Below are 17,485 nucleotides of genomic sequence, written 5' to 3'. Positions count from 1 at the left end.
CTGGTGCAGCTACGGTGAAAAACAGTGTGGAGTTTCCTCAAAAAGTTAACCCTTTGCACTTGCTTGCTTTTTTCTCGATTCCTGCTACCGATGCTAACCATGTCGAGTCACACTCGACATCCGAGTGCAAAAGGTTAAAAATGGAACTCCCATTTGACCCAGTAATCTCACTTCTAGGAATATATCCCAAGAAATCAAAACACCAATCAGAAAGGACAAATGCACCGCTATGTTCATAACAGCACAGTTTAGAAACAGCCTAAGGGTCCATCAGCAGATGAGTGGGTTAAAAAACTGTGGTATATCTACACAATGGAATACTATGCTGCTATAAAAAAGAAAGAACTCTTTTTTTTTTTTTTTTTTTTTTTTTTAAATATATTTTATTGATTTTTTACAGAGAGGAAGAGAGAGGGATAGAGAGTTAGAAACATCAATGAGAGAGAAACATCGATCAGCTGCCTCTTGCACACTCCCTACTGGGGATGTGCCCGCAACCAAGGTACATGCCCTTGACCGGAATCGAACCTGGGACCCTTGAGTCCGCAGGCCGACGCTCTATCCACTGAGCCAAACCGGTTTCGGCAAGAAAGAACTCTTACCATTTGCTACAGCATGGATGGAACTGGAGAGCATTATGCTAAGAGAAATAGGCCAGTCAGAGAAAGATAAATATCACATGGTCTCACTCATTTGTGGAATATAATGAACAACATAAACTGATGAACAAAATTATATCAGAGTCCAAAGCATTGAACAGACCATAAAACTTCAGAGGGAAGGCAGGGGAGGGAAGGGGGCGGGTAAGAGATCAACCAAATGACTTGTATGCATGCATGTAAGCATAACCAATGGACACAGACACTAGGGGGTGAGGGCATGTGCAGGGGGGGTGGGAGGGTTGCCGGGAAGAGGTCAATGGGGGAAAAAGGAGATATTTGTAATACTATATGTAGTACTTTAAACAATAAAGAATTTTTAAAAAAAAGAATGTCAGATCTGTTAGAATCCTTTTCAGCTATGGCACAGATCAATAACAATGGTATCTGTATAATGGTACTAAGGTAAAGGGAGAATGCTTCTCTAGGACGGAGTCATATAGTCTGAGTGACCTCAGGTGTCCTTTACCTTGCTGCCCAGAAAGCTGAGGGGCTCAATATATCATTATACCTAAACCCATTCATGACATCATAGTGTGCCATGGCACAGTACCTAGGAAGCTGTGATCTAATGCAAAAAGCTTGTCCTTCTGGTTCTCTGACATGTAGTGACCTACAGAACCAGGTAGATAGTTTAAAACTCATTTACACTGGAATCAAAGGAGAGGAAAACAGAAGTGGGGCAAAAAGATAGAAGTGAGAAATTTCATTAGCAGCCTTTTTTGTAAGTTGGATTTTTAACCTTATAGATGCATTAAAAATAAAATTACAGGGGAAGAAAGAAAAGGGCATGAGTGATATTGGTTCCATTATTAACTTCTTTTATGACTTTTAGTAAATGCATTTATTTGAGCTTTACTTTCCAGATAGGGCAAATAAAATGGATGTCTTCTTCAATGCTCTAACCACTATAATCTACACTAATAAAAGAGAAAGATGCAAATTGACCGTACCTCTACGATGCCCAACAGCCAATCAGGAGTATACAAATTAACCCGACAAAGATGGCAGGTTAATTTCCATACACAGGCACTGGGTCCCAGGAACATCCTCAAGACCCAGACCATTCCAAGCCTGTAGGCCCATGTATAGGCCCTGAGCAGCCAGGGTCCCAGAATGCCCCTGGCCAGGAGGGGCCTACAGGTGCCAACACTAAGCAGCCCGGGTCCCGGGACAAAGCGGCTGGGGTGCCAAGCGGGCTGGGTCCTGGGACAAGCGGCCGGAGGCGCCAAGCGGACTGGGTCCCAGGACAAGCGGCTGGGGTCACCAAGTGGGCTGGGTCCTGGGACAAGCAGCCGGGGTGTCAAGTGCAAGCAGCCCGGGTCCATGCCCCCAGTCCAGCGGACACAGCGAACGCGCGGCTGCTGGGCTTGGGGGCATGCCCCCGGCAGCCGGGGACACGCCCCTAGCCCAATGGACACAACACAGGGGATCCTCTGCACATGGGCTGCAGAGGAAACACCTTTTTAAAAAAATATATATATATTATTGATTTTTTACAAAGAGGGGAGAGGGATAGATGTCAGAAACATCGATGAGAGAGAAACATCGATCAGCTGCCTCCTGCACACTCCCCACTGGGGATGTGCCCCCAACCAAGGTACATGTCCTTAACAGGAATCAAACCTTGGACCCTTCAGTCTGCAGGCCAACACTCTATCCACTGAGCCAAACCAGTTCGAGCGTAAACATCTCTTCCGACCGCTCATTGGCTAAGCTCCCTGTACGCCACCACTTGCAGTGTTCTTGGTAACTTGGGTAATAAGAATCCAAGAAGGTAATCTAGGGTTTTTCCACCACACTCCAGGAGGAAAAATGAAAGTCCACTGCTGGAGGGGCTAAGAAATGTCATATCCTGCCCTAGCTAGTCTGACTCAGTGGATAGAGCCTCAGCCTGCCGACCGCAGGGTCCGGGTTCGATTCTGATCAAGGGCATGTACCTAGGTTACAGGCTCTTCCCTGGCCAGGACCCAGGTCAGGGCTCGTGCAGGAGGCAGCCAATCAAAGTGTCCCTCTCACACTGATGTTTCTGTCTCTTCCACACTCTCTAAAAATCAATGGAAACATATCCTCAGGTGAGGAAAAAAAAAAAAAGAAATGTCCTATCCTATGAAAGATACATCTTGAAAATGCCTAAAATTGTTATTTTTTCATGGTGAAAGGACTGGAGTCCGTGTTGATGAAAACACCTTGGCGGCTGTGGTGGCTGTCAGTGGCTGCAGCAGCAGGGTGATGGGGCTGGCGCCTTCCCCTGATCAGCCCGGTCACCTCCCATAGAGGGAGGCCAGACTGCGGCTCCCATGGGGAGCGGGCCTAAGCCATCAGTAGGAAATCCCCTGAGGGATCCCAGTCTGTGAGAGGGGGCAGGCTGGGTTGAGGGAGCCCTCCCCCCCTCCCCCTCCCCCCAGTGCACAGATTTCATGTACCGGGCCCCTGGTTTTTAAAACAAAAGCAATAGAAGCTAACCACACCTCATTCTTATGAGTCATGTATCTTTGCTGTTTTGAAACTCTTGTTATCTCATGCTAACAAGCCATAGTTAGGATTTTTGTTTATATAAAAATCAGGTCATAACAGTATCTCATCAGTATTATTGGCGAAACCTATTCATCTATTTCTTTTCTTTCTGTCACACTCCAAACTCTGACTTCCTGACCAAGTACCTCAGCCTTTTCTTATCCTACTATTTGACACTCTTCACTACCTTAAATATACCATCTTACCTGAATGCTCCACTGTTCAAAAATTATATGTCTAACTACGCAGCAGTATCTAATTCAAGAACCTTACAGTCTTACAGTCAATAACAAAATACCCATCATTCAACTACTAGCCATCCAGTTCAATGGACTCTTAACACTATAACAGTTACACCAGTAAGCACTGATGAAAATAAACTTTTTTAAAAAGCTCATTCATGCGATATGACTTCAGACACTCTGCCTGTGAAATCTGAAATGCATTACAAAGTTCACAGTATTTGAAGAGAGAGAAAAAAAAAAAGTGAAAAGGGCATTTACTAGTTACCCATCCCTCCACAACCCCGCCCCCATTCCCCTGCAACTATGTTCTAGGAGTGATTACTTATATTTATCTTATTTTTATAAGATATTTAATCCTCATCTACACTAATAAAAGAGAAAAATGCTAATTAACCGTACCTTAACTACGCCCACACCCAATCAGAGCGAGTATACAAATTAACCCAACAAAGATGGTGGTTAATTTGCATACACTGAGGGAGGGAGGAGTGAAGACTGAAGACAGCATAGAAGGAAGAGGGAGGGAAAGTGGAAAGCAAGGCAGCTGTGGGAGGGAAAGCGTGGGCGGGGTGGGCGGCACGTGCGGCAGCAGCGGCAGGAGACTGCGGCGGGCAGCAGAAAAGTGTAGGGCAGAAGGGAAAGCATGGGGCAGCGGTGGCGGGAGGGAAAGCGCGGGGGGGGGGGCGGCGGCTGCAGGAGGGAAAGTGTGAGGTGGAGGGCAGAGACGGCGGGAGGGAAGGGAAAGCACCGGGCCGCGGCAGGAGGGAAAGTGTGGTGCAGCGGTGGCAGTGGGAGGGAAAGCGCGGGGGGGGGGGGGGGCAACGGCTGCGGGTGGGAAAACACAGAGGGTGGGGGGGGAGGCGGGAGGAAAATCGTGGGGTGGGGGGCAGAGGCGGCAGGGAAAGCACGGGGCGGGGGGGTGGGAGAGGTGGCGGTGGCAGGAGGGAAGCCCGCCAGAAGCCCTGTTCTTGCAGGAATCTTCCTGCAATGGGCCTCTAGTCTATAATAATAAAAACATAACATGCAAATTGACCAAATGACTGAACCATCCAGACGACCACTGAACGACCACGCTATGACACCCACTGGTGCCAGGCCAGCCAAGACAGGTGCGATGCGATTGATCGGGGGCCCGGCTATCACCCCATGATTGCCCTGCAGAGGGAGGCCCAGGCCACCAGCCGGCGAGGCAATCAATCAATCGGGGGGGGGGGGGGGGGGGGGGGGCTCCATGATCGCCCCAAAGAGGGAGGCCCAGGCTAATTGGCGGTGGGTGGGTGGGGCCTCCCTCTGCTGGGGCAATCCATCCCAGAGCCCCGACTGGGTGGGTAGGGCCTACCTCTTTGGGGCGATAGATCGCGGAGCTCCCAGACTGTGAGAGGGCACAGGCTGGGCTGAGGGACCCCCTCTCCCCCGCCAAGTGCACGAATTTCATGCACCAGGCCTCTAGTTTTACATATAAAGAAACAGAATTCAGGATTAGGAGTAGAGATAAGAACCCAATTATGCCTAAATCCAAAACCAAAGACATAATAAGCCACATAGCTAAAATCTGACAATTAATTTATACCCATGACTAAAGAAAATTAAATTCAAAAATGTACTATTAGTTAATAGAAATAAATTCATACCTTTTTATATACAGCTGTTATATCAGAATCCAATACAATTATATTCCTTAGCTTTGCATTTACTTCAGTTACTGAAGGCCTCATAATTATCTCAGAATCAAGCCCTACAAAAATAAAAGAATGGTTAAATGCCTTTTCTTTCATGTAACAGTTTTGGATTTATTTTTCTGAAATGTTATTACCTTCAATCTTAATTTCAGCAATGTTATGTTTCTGATCTTGAATAAAGATCCGTAAACATGATAATTCTGCTAAGATCTGCAAGGTAATATCTTCATGCCTGTATCGTCTTGAAGCTGCAATAAAGTCATATTGTAAAACATAAGGAAAAACTTGTAGCTACCTCACTACACTTTTTAAGTAAATAAAATATCACAACAAATAAAAGTAATACTAGAGAAAAACCTGATTTGCAGTTCAATTGAAAACAAGCAAGAAATTCCCTTATAAATTAGGAATTCTAAAAAACAATCAAATCTAATGAAAACAAAAAGCCAAACAAAAGCATACAAATAGACACACAAAAAAGGATGCTAGATGAGGCTAACATTTGAAACTAAGATATTGCTGGCTGCAAAATGATAAATCTTTTGAGAGTTAATAATTACTAGGTGATACCTGTTGTTATTGAACTTGCAACTTTTCCCACTTAAAAAGTATTCTAATTTAAAAATATACACTGATATTACTCAAAAATTGTTAACTCTGTTTTGTTCATTTAAAGTAATGATATTAAATGCATAAATTTTAATATAAACCAAATACTTTCATAGTATAATCTTCAACTTAAAAGAATGATAGAATAAATAAAAGCCACATTTTCTTCAGCAGTAATCATTTTCCTTTACTATTATTTTCTAAAATTAGCCTGGTATATAATGAATCTTTCTAGATTTTAAGTTAGGCAATAAGATTCTGAAGACAATATTGTAAGTTAACAGAGCCAAAGCCAAATTTATTAATCTACTTGGTTAAAAAAAAAAAGAATTTTAAAGAAACATACCTATTTTTTTAATGACCTCTCCCTTGTCTTCTGTCTCTGCAACATGCACTGAGGCTGACTTTTCCTCCAATTGTGGAAGGAAATTATTAAAATAGTTTATTGTATTCAGGAGTGCTTCCGTATGCAAATGAATATCCAAAGAGGAAAAATTCACCTAAAGAACAAAGTTGGTTTTAGTACTCTGTGAATATTTATTTGACTGCCCTGTTATAAGGCACTAGGCTTTGTGGTACAAAGGATCCAATTTATAATATTCCATTTTTATCCTCAAGGATCTTAGAGTTCTAGCTATAAAATAATTTTCATAATATATTATTCACTTAGAAATACTGTACCTAATTTAAAAATTATTATTCACTTATACCTTAATCAGTTGTTCAACATTGTTATAGGCACTTTTCAAGTTGGGTACATTCTTTTCAGCCTACCCAAAGAGAATAAAAGAAATCTGTTAGAAATCTTTAAAAAACATATGTAAATACAGTTATATAATGGTCCTAATAGACATATATAGAAAACTTCCAGCTATTTATAAATATAATTATCTAAATGAACAACTGCTTCCACAGAGCAAAAGAAATTTGGCAGATGGCAAGTATTAAATTATCAAGAGTAAAAAATTAAATATTATCAAGTATGGAGAACAATCATTGTCATCAACAACTATATAAGGTCCTTCCTAATTCTTCCTGTATGTGAAAACAAAATTTGTGACAGAATTGTCCACCAAATATCTAAATATTCTGCGTTAATTACTCTTTCAGCATTATCTTACTATGAAGTAATTATTAAAATAACTAGAGGCCCGGTGCACAAAAATTCATGCACTCGGGGGTGGGGGGTCCCTCAGCCTGGCCTGTGCCCTCTCCAGTATGGGACCCCTTAGGGGATGTCCACCTGCCAGCTTAGGCCCGCTCCCCTTAGAATCAGGCCTAAGCTGGCAGTCAGACATTCCTCTGGCAACCTGGAAGCCCTTGGGGGATGTCAATTGGACATCCTTCGCATTGCCAAGGAGGTGGGAGAGGCTCCCGCCACTGCCGCTGTGCTCACAGCTGTCAGCCCAGCTTGTGGCTGAGCGGAGCTCCCGCTGTGGGAGTGCACTGACAACCAAGGGGCAGCTCCTATGTTGAGCATCTGCCCCTGGTGGTCAGTGCATGTCACAGCAACCAGTCTTTCCCAATTGTTCCACCTTTAGGGTCAATTTGCATATTACCCTTTTATTATATAGGATTATATAGGACTAGAGGCCCGGTGCACGAAATTCGTGCATGGGGGAGGGTCCCCTCAGCCCAGACTGCACCCTCTTCAATCCAGGACCCCTCGGGAGATGTCCGACTGCCAGTTTAGGGCCTGATCCCACAGGCCCTAAACTGGCAGTCAGACATCCCTCTCACAATCCAGGACCAATGGCTCCTAACTGCTCACCTGTCTGCCTGCTTGATCACCCCTAACTGCCCCCCCAATGGCCTGGTCACCCCCAACTGCCCCCCACCAGCCTGGTCGCCCCTCACTGTTCCCCCCGCCCCCGCTGGCCTGGTCACCCCACACAGCTCACTGCTCAGTCATTTGGTCGGCCCTCACTAATCCCCGCCCCCCCCCCCCCCCCGCTGGTCTGGTCACCCCATGCAGCCTGTTCGGTCATCCATTCGGTTGTTTCGGTTGTGACGGTCGCTTAGGCTTTTATATATATAGATATGGCACTTACATAAAAATAGGTCAATGAAAACATGGACTAAATCGTAAGTATACCACAGTATATATAAAAACACACATGATAAAATAGATATCATAAGTCAATAGAAAAGAGATGACACCAGGAGTCACTGACACCAGGAAAATTAGGTGATTTCAGAACAATTGTAGGAAATATATGATGTGAGATGAAGTGAAAGCATTTCACATCATATATCACAACAAATAGGATCAAGATTAAAGAGTTTCTTTCTTTTTGATACCCTGATGGGGGAAAAAAACTGCAGATTATTTCTACTTAGATGAAGACTTCTCATTTTCTATATGAAGTGTTCTATTTAATAGAGCACAAAACAAAACACTCTTAAAGTTTTAAGCATTATAGAGATTTCAATAGAATCATGATTAAACTGAATATCACTAAACTTACAAAATTTGATTATAACATTTCAGCTGCACATTTACCACAGCAAGCAGATATAAATGGTACTGCTTACCTTCACATACTCCAGTGTTAACAGATCTTCCATTGTGTTATCCAGTGTTGTAATCAAATAAACTGGCTTTTCGTTTACATCTAAAAATAATTTTTAAAATTATTCTCTCATAGTAAAACTAAGTGAGTATAAATGCAGGCAATGATATTAAATATAAAATTGGAAAAGAAGAATTTTCTATATCAGTTCTGAGCTTTGGATTCTATCTTACCCAGCTCAGGTCTATTGTCCTTTATTTTAAACTCTAAAAACATAATTCTCCTCAATTTATTTCCCTTCTCTTATGCAAAATGCTAAAATCTCTATCCTGCCAAACACAGTTAGGAGGTAAGCTTTAAAAAAAAAAAGTAGCAATCAGTTTAAATTAAAAAAAAAAAGCATAATGGCTAATGTGAACAATGAAAAGATATGAAGAGAATTCTGATCCTGAGCTACTGAAATAGCTTCAAAAAAATTTATCAGACTCCCGGAAAACCTAATTGTTGAGAAGAAATCAACTAGGTATGTTATGAGAAACTAAGTTTTTATTAGTTTCCGTATATTAATATAGATTAAAATAAACCCTATAGCATATAATCAGATGTTACTAGTTGTATTATTGCTTCTGTTCAAAATCTATTAAGTGGGAAACTGCTATAGAAGAGTATTATATATAAAGCCCATAAAATTATCATCACCATATTACTTATGCTGTAAGTAATATATTATACAATAGTATCTAGAGACTGGAAGGAAGGATTAAAACAATCATACTACTCTTGAGGAAAAAATGCAACATAATCCACAGAATCCTCCAAATTTAAATAGATTAAATTGGCAAACCTTTAGCTAGATTCACCAAGAAGAAAAGAGAGGACTCAAATAAGTAAAATAAAAGAGGAGACATTATAAGAGATAGCTCATAAATACAAAGGATCATGAGACTTTGTATTCATGAAAAATTATACACCACCAAACTGGACATCTATAAGAAATGGACAAATTCCCAAAACATACAATCTTCCAAATCTAAATCATCAAGAAACAGAAAATAGCCCGAATAGTGTTGCTCAGTGGTGAGCGTCAACCTAAGTAACAGGAGGTCAGGGTTTGATTCCTGGTCGGGCACATGCCCAGGTTGTGGGCTTGATCCACAGTAGGGGGCATGTAGGTGGCAACTGATCAATGATTTTCATCATTGCTGTTTCTCTCTCTCTCCCCCTTCCTCTCTTAAATCAATATAAATATATTTTTTAAAAGAAACATAAAATAGTAAACCAATTACTAATAAGGAGATTCAATCAACAGTCAAAAACCTCCCAACAAACAAAAGCCCAGGACTAGACGACCTCACTGGTGAATTCTACCAAACATCAGAGGAGAATTAGCACCAAATATTTACCAAACTGAAATAAAGCTGAAAAGGGGGGAAAAACGTTCAACTCATTTTAAGAGGCCAGCATTCCCCTGATATCAAAACCACACAAGGATGCCACAATAAAAATTATAAGCAGTATTCCTAATGAACATCAATGCAAAATTTCTCACTAAAATATTAGCAAAGCGAATTCAACAATACGTTAAGATCATACACCATGATCAAGTAGGATTCATTCTAAGGATGTAAAGATGGTTCACTATCCACAAATCAATTAATCAATGTGATCCACCACATTAACAAAATAAAGGATAAAAAGCATATGAACATCTCAATAGAAGCAGAAAAAGCCTATGACAAAATCCAACATCCATTTATGGCAAAACTCTCAACAAAGTGAGTACAGAGAAAATATTTCTCAACATAATAAATGCTATATATGACATGACCCCAGTTAACATCATACATACTAAAAGCTTTTCCTCTAAGATCAGGAACAAGACAAAGAAGTCCACTCTCACCACCTTTATTGAACATGGTATCAGAAGTCCTCGCCAGACTATTTAGTAAAGAAAAGTAAGTAAAAAGCATCAACATTATAAATAAATAGTTTGTCTTGATCATCAACCATTCAGAATTATCTTTTAGGGGAAAACACAAAATTATAAGGAGGAAATATGAATAATACCCTCCTAAATGCCTAACGTAGGCAATGGAAATATTTTCTAAGGTATCATGTAATTTATCCATTATGATTATGGAACATAAAATGTTTGTGGTAGGTAAAATGATGCCATGCTCCCCTCTCCAAGGATGTCTGTGCTCTAATTGCCCAAAACCTAAAAATATCTCAAATGACAAAATGGACTTTGAAAGGTAAAGTTAAGGAGAAATTATCCTGGATGGTCCACATATGCCCAACTAATCACCTTAGTTTTTAAGAGTGGAATCAAAAGCCAAAAGAAGAGGTTAGAGAGATGACAGCATAAGAAAGATCTAATACCCTTTGCTTGTTCTGAGATGTAGGGGATTATGTGCAAGAACCCAGAGATTCCACTAGGAGTTAAGGACAGCCTTTGCCCAACAGTCAGCAGGGGAAAAGACTTAAACCACATGAATTGAATTCTGTCAAAGCCTGAGTGAGAAAGGAAATGAAACTTCCCTAGAGCAGGGGGTGGGGAATATCCAGCTCAAAGACCATATAAGGCCCTTCCAAGGCATTAGGGGTGAGTTAAATGTTTGACCAAATATAGCAGGCTAATTTTTAAGTTGATAATTTTGTATGGCCCACAAATCCTATATAATAAAAGCATAGTATGCAAATTGTCCCCTCAACTGGGAGTTCTTCCGGCAATTTGACCAGGGGGCGGGGCCGGCCGGGGGAAGGGAGGGAGTACCCCGGCCAGCTGCCGCCAGCCACTAGGGACTCTACCAGTGCATGAGTTTCATGCACTGGGCCTCTAGTGATGTTATAAATATCCAATTGGCCCTTTGCAGATAAAGGGTTCCCCACCCCTGTCCTAGAGGCTCCAAAAAAGGAATTCCTTTTGACACCTTGATTTAAGCTTGTTGAGACTCATGTCAGGCTTCTGATCTAAAGATATTCTATATAATAAAGAGGTAATATGCAAATTGACCATCACTCCAACATACAAGATGGCCACCCCCATGTGGACACAAGATGGCCACCACAAGATGGCCAGCAGGGGAGGGCAGCTGTGGGCGATCAGGCCAGCAGGGGAGGGCATTTGGGAGGAACCAGACCTACAAGGGAGGGCAGTTAGGGGCAATCAGGCCTGCAGGTGAGGGCAGTTAGAGGTGACCGGGCCAGCAGAGGAGGGCAGTTGGGGGCGACCAGGCCTACAGGGGAGGATAGTTGTGGGGGACCCAGGCCTACAGGGGAGGATAGTTGTGGGGGACCCAGGCCAGCAAGGGAGGGCAGTTGGGGGGGACCAGGCCTGCAGGGGAGAGGGCAGTTGGGAGAAACCAGGCCTACAGGAAGGGCAGTTGGGGGCGACTAGGCCTGCAGGAGAGGGCAGTTGGGGGAGATCAGGCCTGCAGGGGAGGGCAGTTGGGGGGAACCAGGCCTGCAGGGAGGGGAGTTTGGGGGGACCAGGCCAGCAGGGGAGGGCAGTTAGGGGTGACCAGGCAAGCAGGGAGAGCAGTTAGGAGTGACCAGGCTGGCATGGGAGGGCAGTTAGGGGCAACCAGGCCTGCACGGGAGGGCAATTGGGGGGGAACCAGGCCTTCAGGGGAGGGCAGTTGGGGGGAACCAGGCCTGCAAGGAGGACAGTTAGGAGTGACCAGGCCGGCAGGGGAGGGCAGTTAGGGGCAATCGGGCCAGCTGGGGAGGAGTTAGGTGTTGATCAGGCTGGCAAAGAAGTGGTTAGGGTCAGGTTGGCAGGCAGAAGCAGTTAGGGGCAATCAGGCAGGCAGGCAGGCAGGCAGGCAGGCAGGCGAGTGGTTGGGAGCCAGCAGCCTAGATTGTGAGAGGGATGTCCGACTGCCCGTTTAGGCCCGATCCCACCTGGATCGGGCCTAAATGGGCAGTCGGACATTCCTCGAGGGGTCCCAGATTGGAGAGGGTGCAGGCTGGGCGGAGGGACACACAATTCCCCCACCCCCCATGCACGAATTTCATGCACCGGCCTCTGGTTTAAGATAATAAATTTGTATTTTTAAAATATATTTTATTGATTTTTTACAGAGAGGAAGGGAGAGAGATAGTTAGAAACATCGATCAGCTGCCTCCTGCACATCCCCTACTGGGGATGTGCCCACAACCAAGGTACATGCCCTTGCCTGGAATCAAACCTGGGACCCTTCAGTCCACAGGCCGATGCTCTATTCACTGAACCAAACCAGTTAGGGCAAATTTGTATTAAGACACTGAGTTTGTGGTAATATGTTACAGTATCAACTAGACACCCGGTGCATTGGAATCGGGCCTAAGCTGACATTCAGACATCTCTCTCACAGTCTGGGACTCTCACAGTCCAGGACCCCTTGCTCCTTACTGCCCGCCTACAGCAGAGGTGAGAGAGGCTCCCACCACCAGTGCTGCGCTTGCCAGCCAGAAGCCAGGCTTGCTGCTCCTTAACGCTGCCGTAGAGGTGGGAGAGGCTCCTGTCACCACCGCTGTGCTTGCCAGCCATGAGCCCGGCTTCTGGCTGAGCAGTGCTCCCCCTGCAGGAGCGCACTGACCTGCTTTGAGCGTCTGCCCCCTGGTGGTCAATGTGCATCATAGTGACCAGTTGTTCCGCAGTTCGGTAGATTTGCATATTAGTGTTTTATTATATTGGATAGGAAACAAATTCAGTGTTGAAGGATTAAGTTTAAAAGATTTAAAATGTAACCATGACTATTTTATTGTCCATAATAATAAAAAATAATCTTCATTTTCTATCTGGTCTACCTAGATTCCCAAGTGAAAGATAAAAGATATATATAGATAGATAGATAGATTGCTAGATAGATAGATAGAGATAGAGATATATATTAATTCATAATATAATATTTTTCTGAGAATGTTTTAGCGAATATACTTATTTAATGCCTAGAGTAATAAAAACTCTACAGTAGGAAGTCAATTACTAAAATTACTTATTTTAAAAGAGAGATTCTTACCCAAGTATTCTGGGCATTTTAAGCAGAATTCTTTCAAAAAGGCATTGGCTTTCAAATCAAATGTTCTAAGTTCTACTTCTGTGCCCAATCCTAAGACAACAATTTCTACCACAGGTAGTTCACAATCCTCAACGAGGTGATAAAATTGAACCGATACCTGGAGAAAAGAAACGATCATTATTTAAATCAAACAACTGCTTATGTAGATGATGGTTATATATGGATTTATGAGGTATACATATGACATAAATATGTATTTAAAATTTAGGAAAGATTTTATAAGCACACAAACATACATATACACACACAAAAAGGAAGGACAACACAATAACATCTGGATTCGGGTAAACAGAATGAAAGCAACAGTGCCTATTAGTAATAACACTATATAAATAAGTTGTGAATAGAAATAAGAAACAAATATCAAATTTACAATGGTGCATACCTCTGGCACTTCAAATCTTATTTTATACTGAATCATATTTTTTGAACAATCCAGTTCTGGAAGCTTATTTTGTTGATAACTTTTAACACTAGCTGTTGACTGAAAATATTCTTCCACGGGACTACATGGTGCATCATAAAATTCCTCCTCTGACTCTAAATATCAGAGAACATTGTTTAAGTCAATAACAATGATTTACTTAATAACATTTATAATTTTTCTAAAGTAAATATGAGCACTAATACACTAGGGTTTATTTTTTTATTAATATAAAGATAAAAAAGAAATCTTAAAAATACAGAGATTATATCTGAACAAATAACATTCTTAATGACAAGAAAGTATTGAAAATTATAAAATGCAATGTTTACCTTAATGAACATCACCTTTTAAAATCATTGGTCTATCTAAAACTGGTTAAATTTTATAGCAAATGACAATGCGAGTGATTACCACATTATAAATATGCAAAGGAACACACCAACATGCTCATTCTACCTGGAGCAAAAAAGGACTTAGTTACAAACTCTGCAATACTAAAAGCAGAAGGCAGGTCTGGAAGTTTGAATGAATAAACTGAGATGGAATACTATGTCATACACACACACACACACACACACACACACACACACACACACACACACACACACACACACACACACACGAGGCCCAATACACAACATTCGTGCACTGGGGCGGGGGAGGGGGGGGTTCCCTCAGCCCAGCCTGCATCCTCTCCCAGTCGGGACCCCTTGGGCGATGTCTGCCTGCCAGCTTAAGCCAGCAGGCGGACATGCCCCGAGGGGTCCATAGCGCTGCTGCGGAGGCAGGAGAAGCTCCCACCTCCACCACTGTGCTTACCAGCCATGAGCCAGGCTCAGGACTTCTGGCTGAGCAGTGCTCCCCGTGTGGGAGCACACTGACCACCAGGGGGCAGCTCCTGTGCTGAGCATCTGCCCCCTGGTGGTCAGTGCACGTCATAGCGACCAGTCGTTCTGCTGTTCAATCAATTTGCATATTAGGGTTTTATTATATAGGATATATATATATCCTATCTAATAATAGAGTAACATGTAAATTACCATCACTCCACTACGCCCACGATTGGGCGGCGGGAGGCTGGGGGGCGGGACTCGGGGTGGCCTATCCGGCCATTGAGAGGCACGGATCCGCTGCCACTGAGGGGGCTACCCTGCTGTTGAGAGACGCAGGGCGCGGAACTCCTGCCCCCTGCGCCTCTCAACGGCCAGATCCGTGGCCGCTGAGAGGGCCTGCCGCAGACACCCAGCTGCGCCTCTCAATGGCAGGGTAGCCAGGTGTCTGCGGCAGCCCCCCTCAGCGGCCATTGAGAGGCGCAGGGGGCGGGAGTCCCGCCCCCTGCGCCTCTCAACAGCAGGGTAGCCCCCCTCAGCGGCCGCGGACCATCAAAAGTGGGGGAGCTGGGTGCCTGTCTGCTCGGGCACCAGGCCTTTCAGAAGCCTCCACTGAGCCAGAGGCTTCGGAAAGGCCTGGTGCACCAGCGGACAGGCACCCAGCTCCACCGCGAAAAGCGAAAGCGTGTAGGGGACCCTACACGTATATGATTCAATCATGCACTGGGCCTCTAGTATAGATTATAAATTTCTAGAATTGGTTATTGAAAAAGAACTCAAAAACTAGTAAAACCATTAAAAGAAAGTTTAAAGGAAGCTAAAACCAGCTCAAGTATATCCCTAATAACCTAAGACTGAATTTAGAGTAGATAATCTCACGAACATCCCCTCCCTCCTCAAACCTCCCTCCCCTTCCCTCCTTGTCACCACACACAAAGGAAAACATTCTCTAGAAACCTGAGAATCAACATAGCAATTTCTGTTATTTAACACTTAGCAATTTTAAAAGTCTTAAAAACTGAAAAATACATTTATTTTTATTTCCAATGTAGCCAAGAAAAAGCCGTTTTTTTGATGTCAAAATATTTAGCAGTTTTCATGCGTTAAGTATATATTAAGATTTGATTTTATTCCTTTAATAAAAAAGGAAAATATAAAAACTAAAAACTTACAATAACAAAATTCTCCACATAACTAAGTAACACATTATCAATAGACATCTACAAAGTTTCATGGGATCTCTTAGCTCACAGCAGAATTAAGATAATTTAATTACCAGTGGTCCTTGCAATTGAGTTCAACTTTTATGTACCAAAATTCTCACTGGAAAAGTAACTTTAAGGAACACCCAAATTATACTGTTTTAAAGAAATTTTAGTAAAATTTCTGGAAAACATACAAATATCTGCTATTGCCTGAAATTTTTATATGGTTTCAAAATAAAAATTATTCCCGTAAAGATAATTATAATAAGGAAAATTTCCTAAAGTGGTTTTCATTTTACCATATTCAACACCTGCAAGTTCCAAGAGAGGAATCACTTTCTGTGAAATCTGTGGTGCTCCCAATGAAGTGGACCTCTGCATCTGAAAGAAAAGGAATTCACTGTTTATTAGCACAAAGATTTTTTTTATTCAAAATTCTAAGACAATTGTGATGCCCGGGGAAAAAAAAAAGAGAGAAATCCAGTCTGAATTAGACAACTAAATTATAAAATGTATATTTAAAGAAGTGTTTTTACAGTATCAGAGCTAAATATAAACTGCAGAACTACTTTAATTTTTTTTGAGAGGCTTTGAATAGAAAGAGATCTTAAATATATCTAAACTCAGCATCTTACAAAATAAGAAAGCCACCTTTATGACATCCATCAGAAACAAACGAAAGTCTCAATATTTAAAGCCTTACTAGTTGAGGAGTTGCAGTTTTATTTTTAACTTTTAAAAGATATTTCAGTAAATATCTTTACTGTTCTGGGAAATATAGCATACAAAAACATGTAATACAGTTTAAAAATCATAATAAAAGACACCCCTGAATCTTCCTACCCAGGCCAAGAAACAAAACAATACCATACCTCACCTAGGAGCACTTGATGTGCTCCTTGATCAAATTCCCTACCACTAATCATGATCTTGCTTTTATTTAGTTTATGTGTTTTTTAACCTATGAATGATTTTCTAAATAATGCATTTTACCTCTGCATCTTTCTATACTGCAGAAGAAGAAAATATTGGCACATATTTTCCTGTGCATTACTCTACAAAATAATCTCTAATTTTATCTACATTGAATCTCATTATTGTTGCTATACTATATCCCATTAATGAATACACCATTAATTCTTTGTCCTGATTACACTAACATCAGCAGCAGATTAAAATTTATATGGCTCCATAACCTCACAAATGCTTAACATTTTCAAACATTTTAAATGTTGCCAATGTCACTGCCAATTTCATCCTAGTTTTAATTACAATTTCACAAGAAATAGTTACACATCATAATATAGGTTCATGGGTTATTTGTGTTTGTCCTCTGAATCCTGTTCATTTTGGGAAAACATTTTTATTAAAATGTAAACTACTACATAGGAATACATAACTCTAAGTATAAAATTCAATAAATTTTCAAGAATTAAACACACTCACGCACCCAAAATCCAGATCCATAACATTACCAACAACTCAGTAGCTCCCTCATGCTCTCCAGAATCATTACACATACTCCCAAAAGGTAATGACCATGATGCCCTAATTTTAATTTTTAATGTACTAAAATTTTTGACATCTAAAGTCCAAAAAGAATCGTTTTATTGTGCATTTTCCTGATGAGTAACAAAGGCACACCTAGTCATGTGTCTGTCTGCTCATTTCTTATTTGGCTGTTGGCTTCCTTATACATGTTGGATAAGTCTTTTAAGTTATATGTGTTGCAAAC

General features: G+C 42.0%; 1 protein-coding gene across 3 annotated transcripts in view; it reads right to left on the bottom strand.

The window, feature by feature from the left end:
* VPS13A (vacuolar protein sorting 13 homolog A) overlaps positions 1-17,485 on the bottom strand; it is a 220,370-nt gene that overhangs the window by 116,597 nt on the left and 86,288 nt on the right. For all 3 annotated transcript variants that reach the window (XM_008142061.3, XM_008142063.3, XM_008142064.3), the window contains exons 24-31: positions 16,050-16,131; positions 13,674-13,828; positions 13,229-13,385; positions 8,245-8,324; positions 6,420-6,479; positions 6,056-6,209; positions 5,235-5,348; positions 5,053-5,156 (exon numbers count right to left, since the gene is read on the bottom strand). In XM_008142061.3, the coding sequence (XP_008140283.2) occupies positions 5,053-5,156; positions 5,235-5,348; positions 6,056-6,209; positions 6,420-6,479; positions 8,245-8,324; positions 13,229-13,385; positions 13,674-13,828; positions 16,050-16,131 (906 nt within the window). The remainder of the gene's footprint in view (positions 1-5,052; positions 5,157-5,234; positions 5,349-6,055; positions 6,210-6,419; positions 6,480-8,244; positions 8,325-13,228; positions 13,386-13,673; positions 13,829-16,049; positions 16,132-17,485) is intronic.

The sequence above is a fragment of the Eptesicus fuscus genome, chromosome 15, assembly GCF_027574615.1.
Source record: "Eptesicus fuscus isolate TK198812 chromosome 15, DD_ASM_mEF_20220401, whole genome shotgun sequence".
In the NCBI taxonomy this organism is placed as follows: Eukaryota; Metazoa; Chordata; class Mammalia; order Chiroptera; family Vespertilionidae; genus Eptesicus; species Eptesicus fuscus.
Note: the sequence above shows the minus strand (reverse complement) of the source record. Positions and strands in the feature narration are given on the sequence as shown.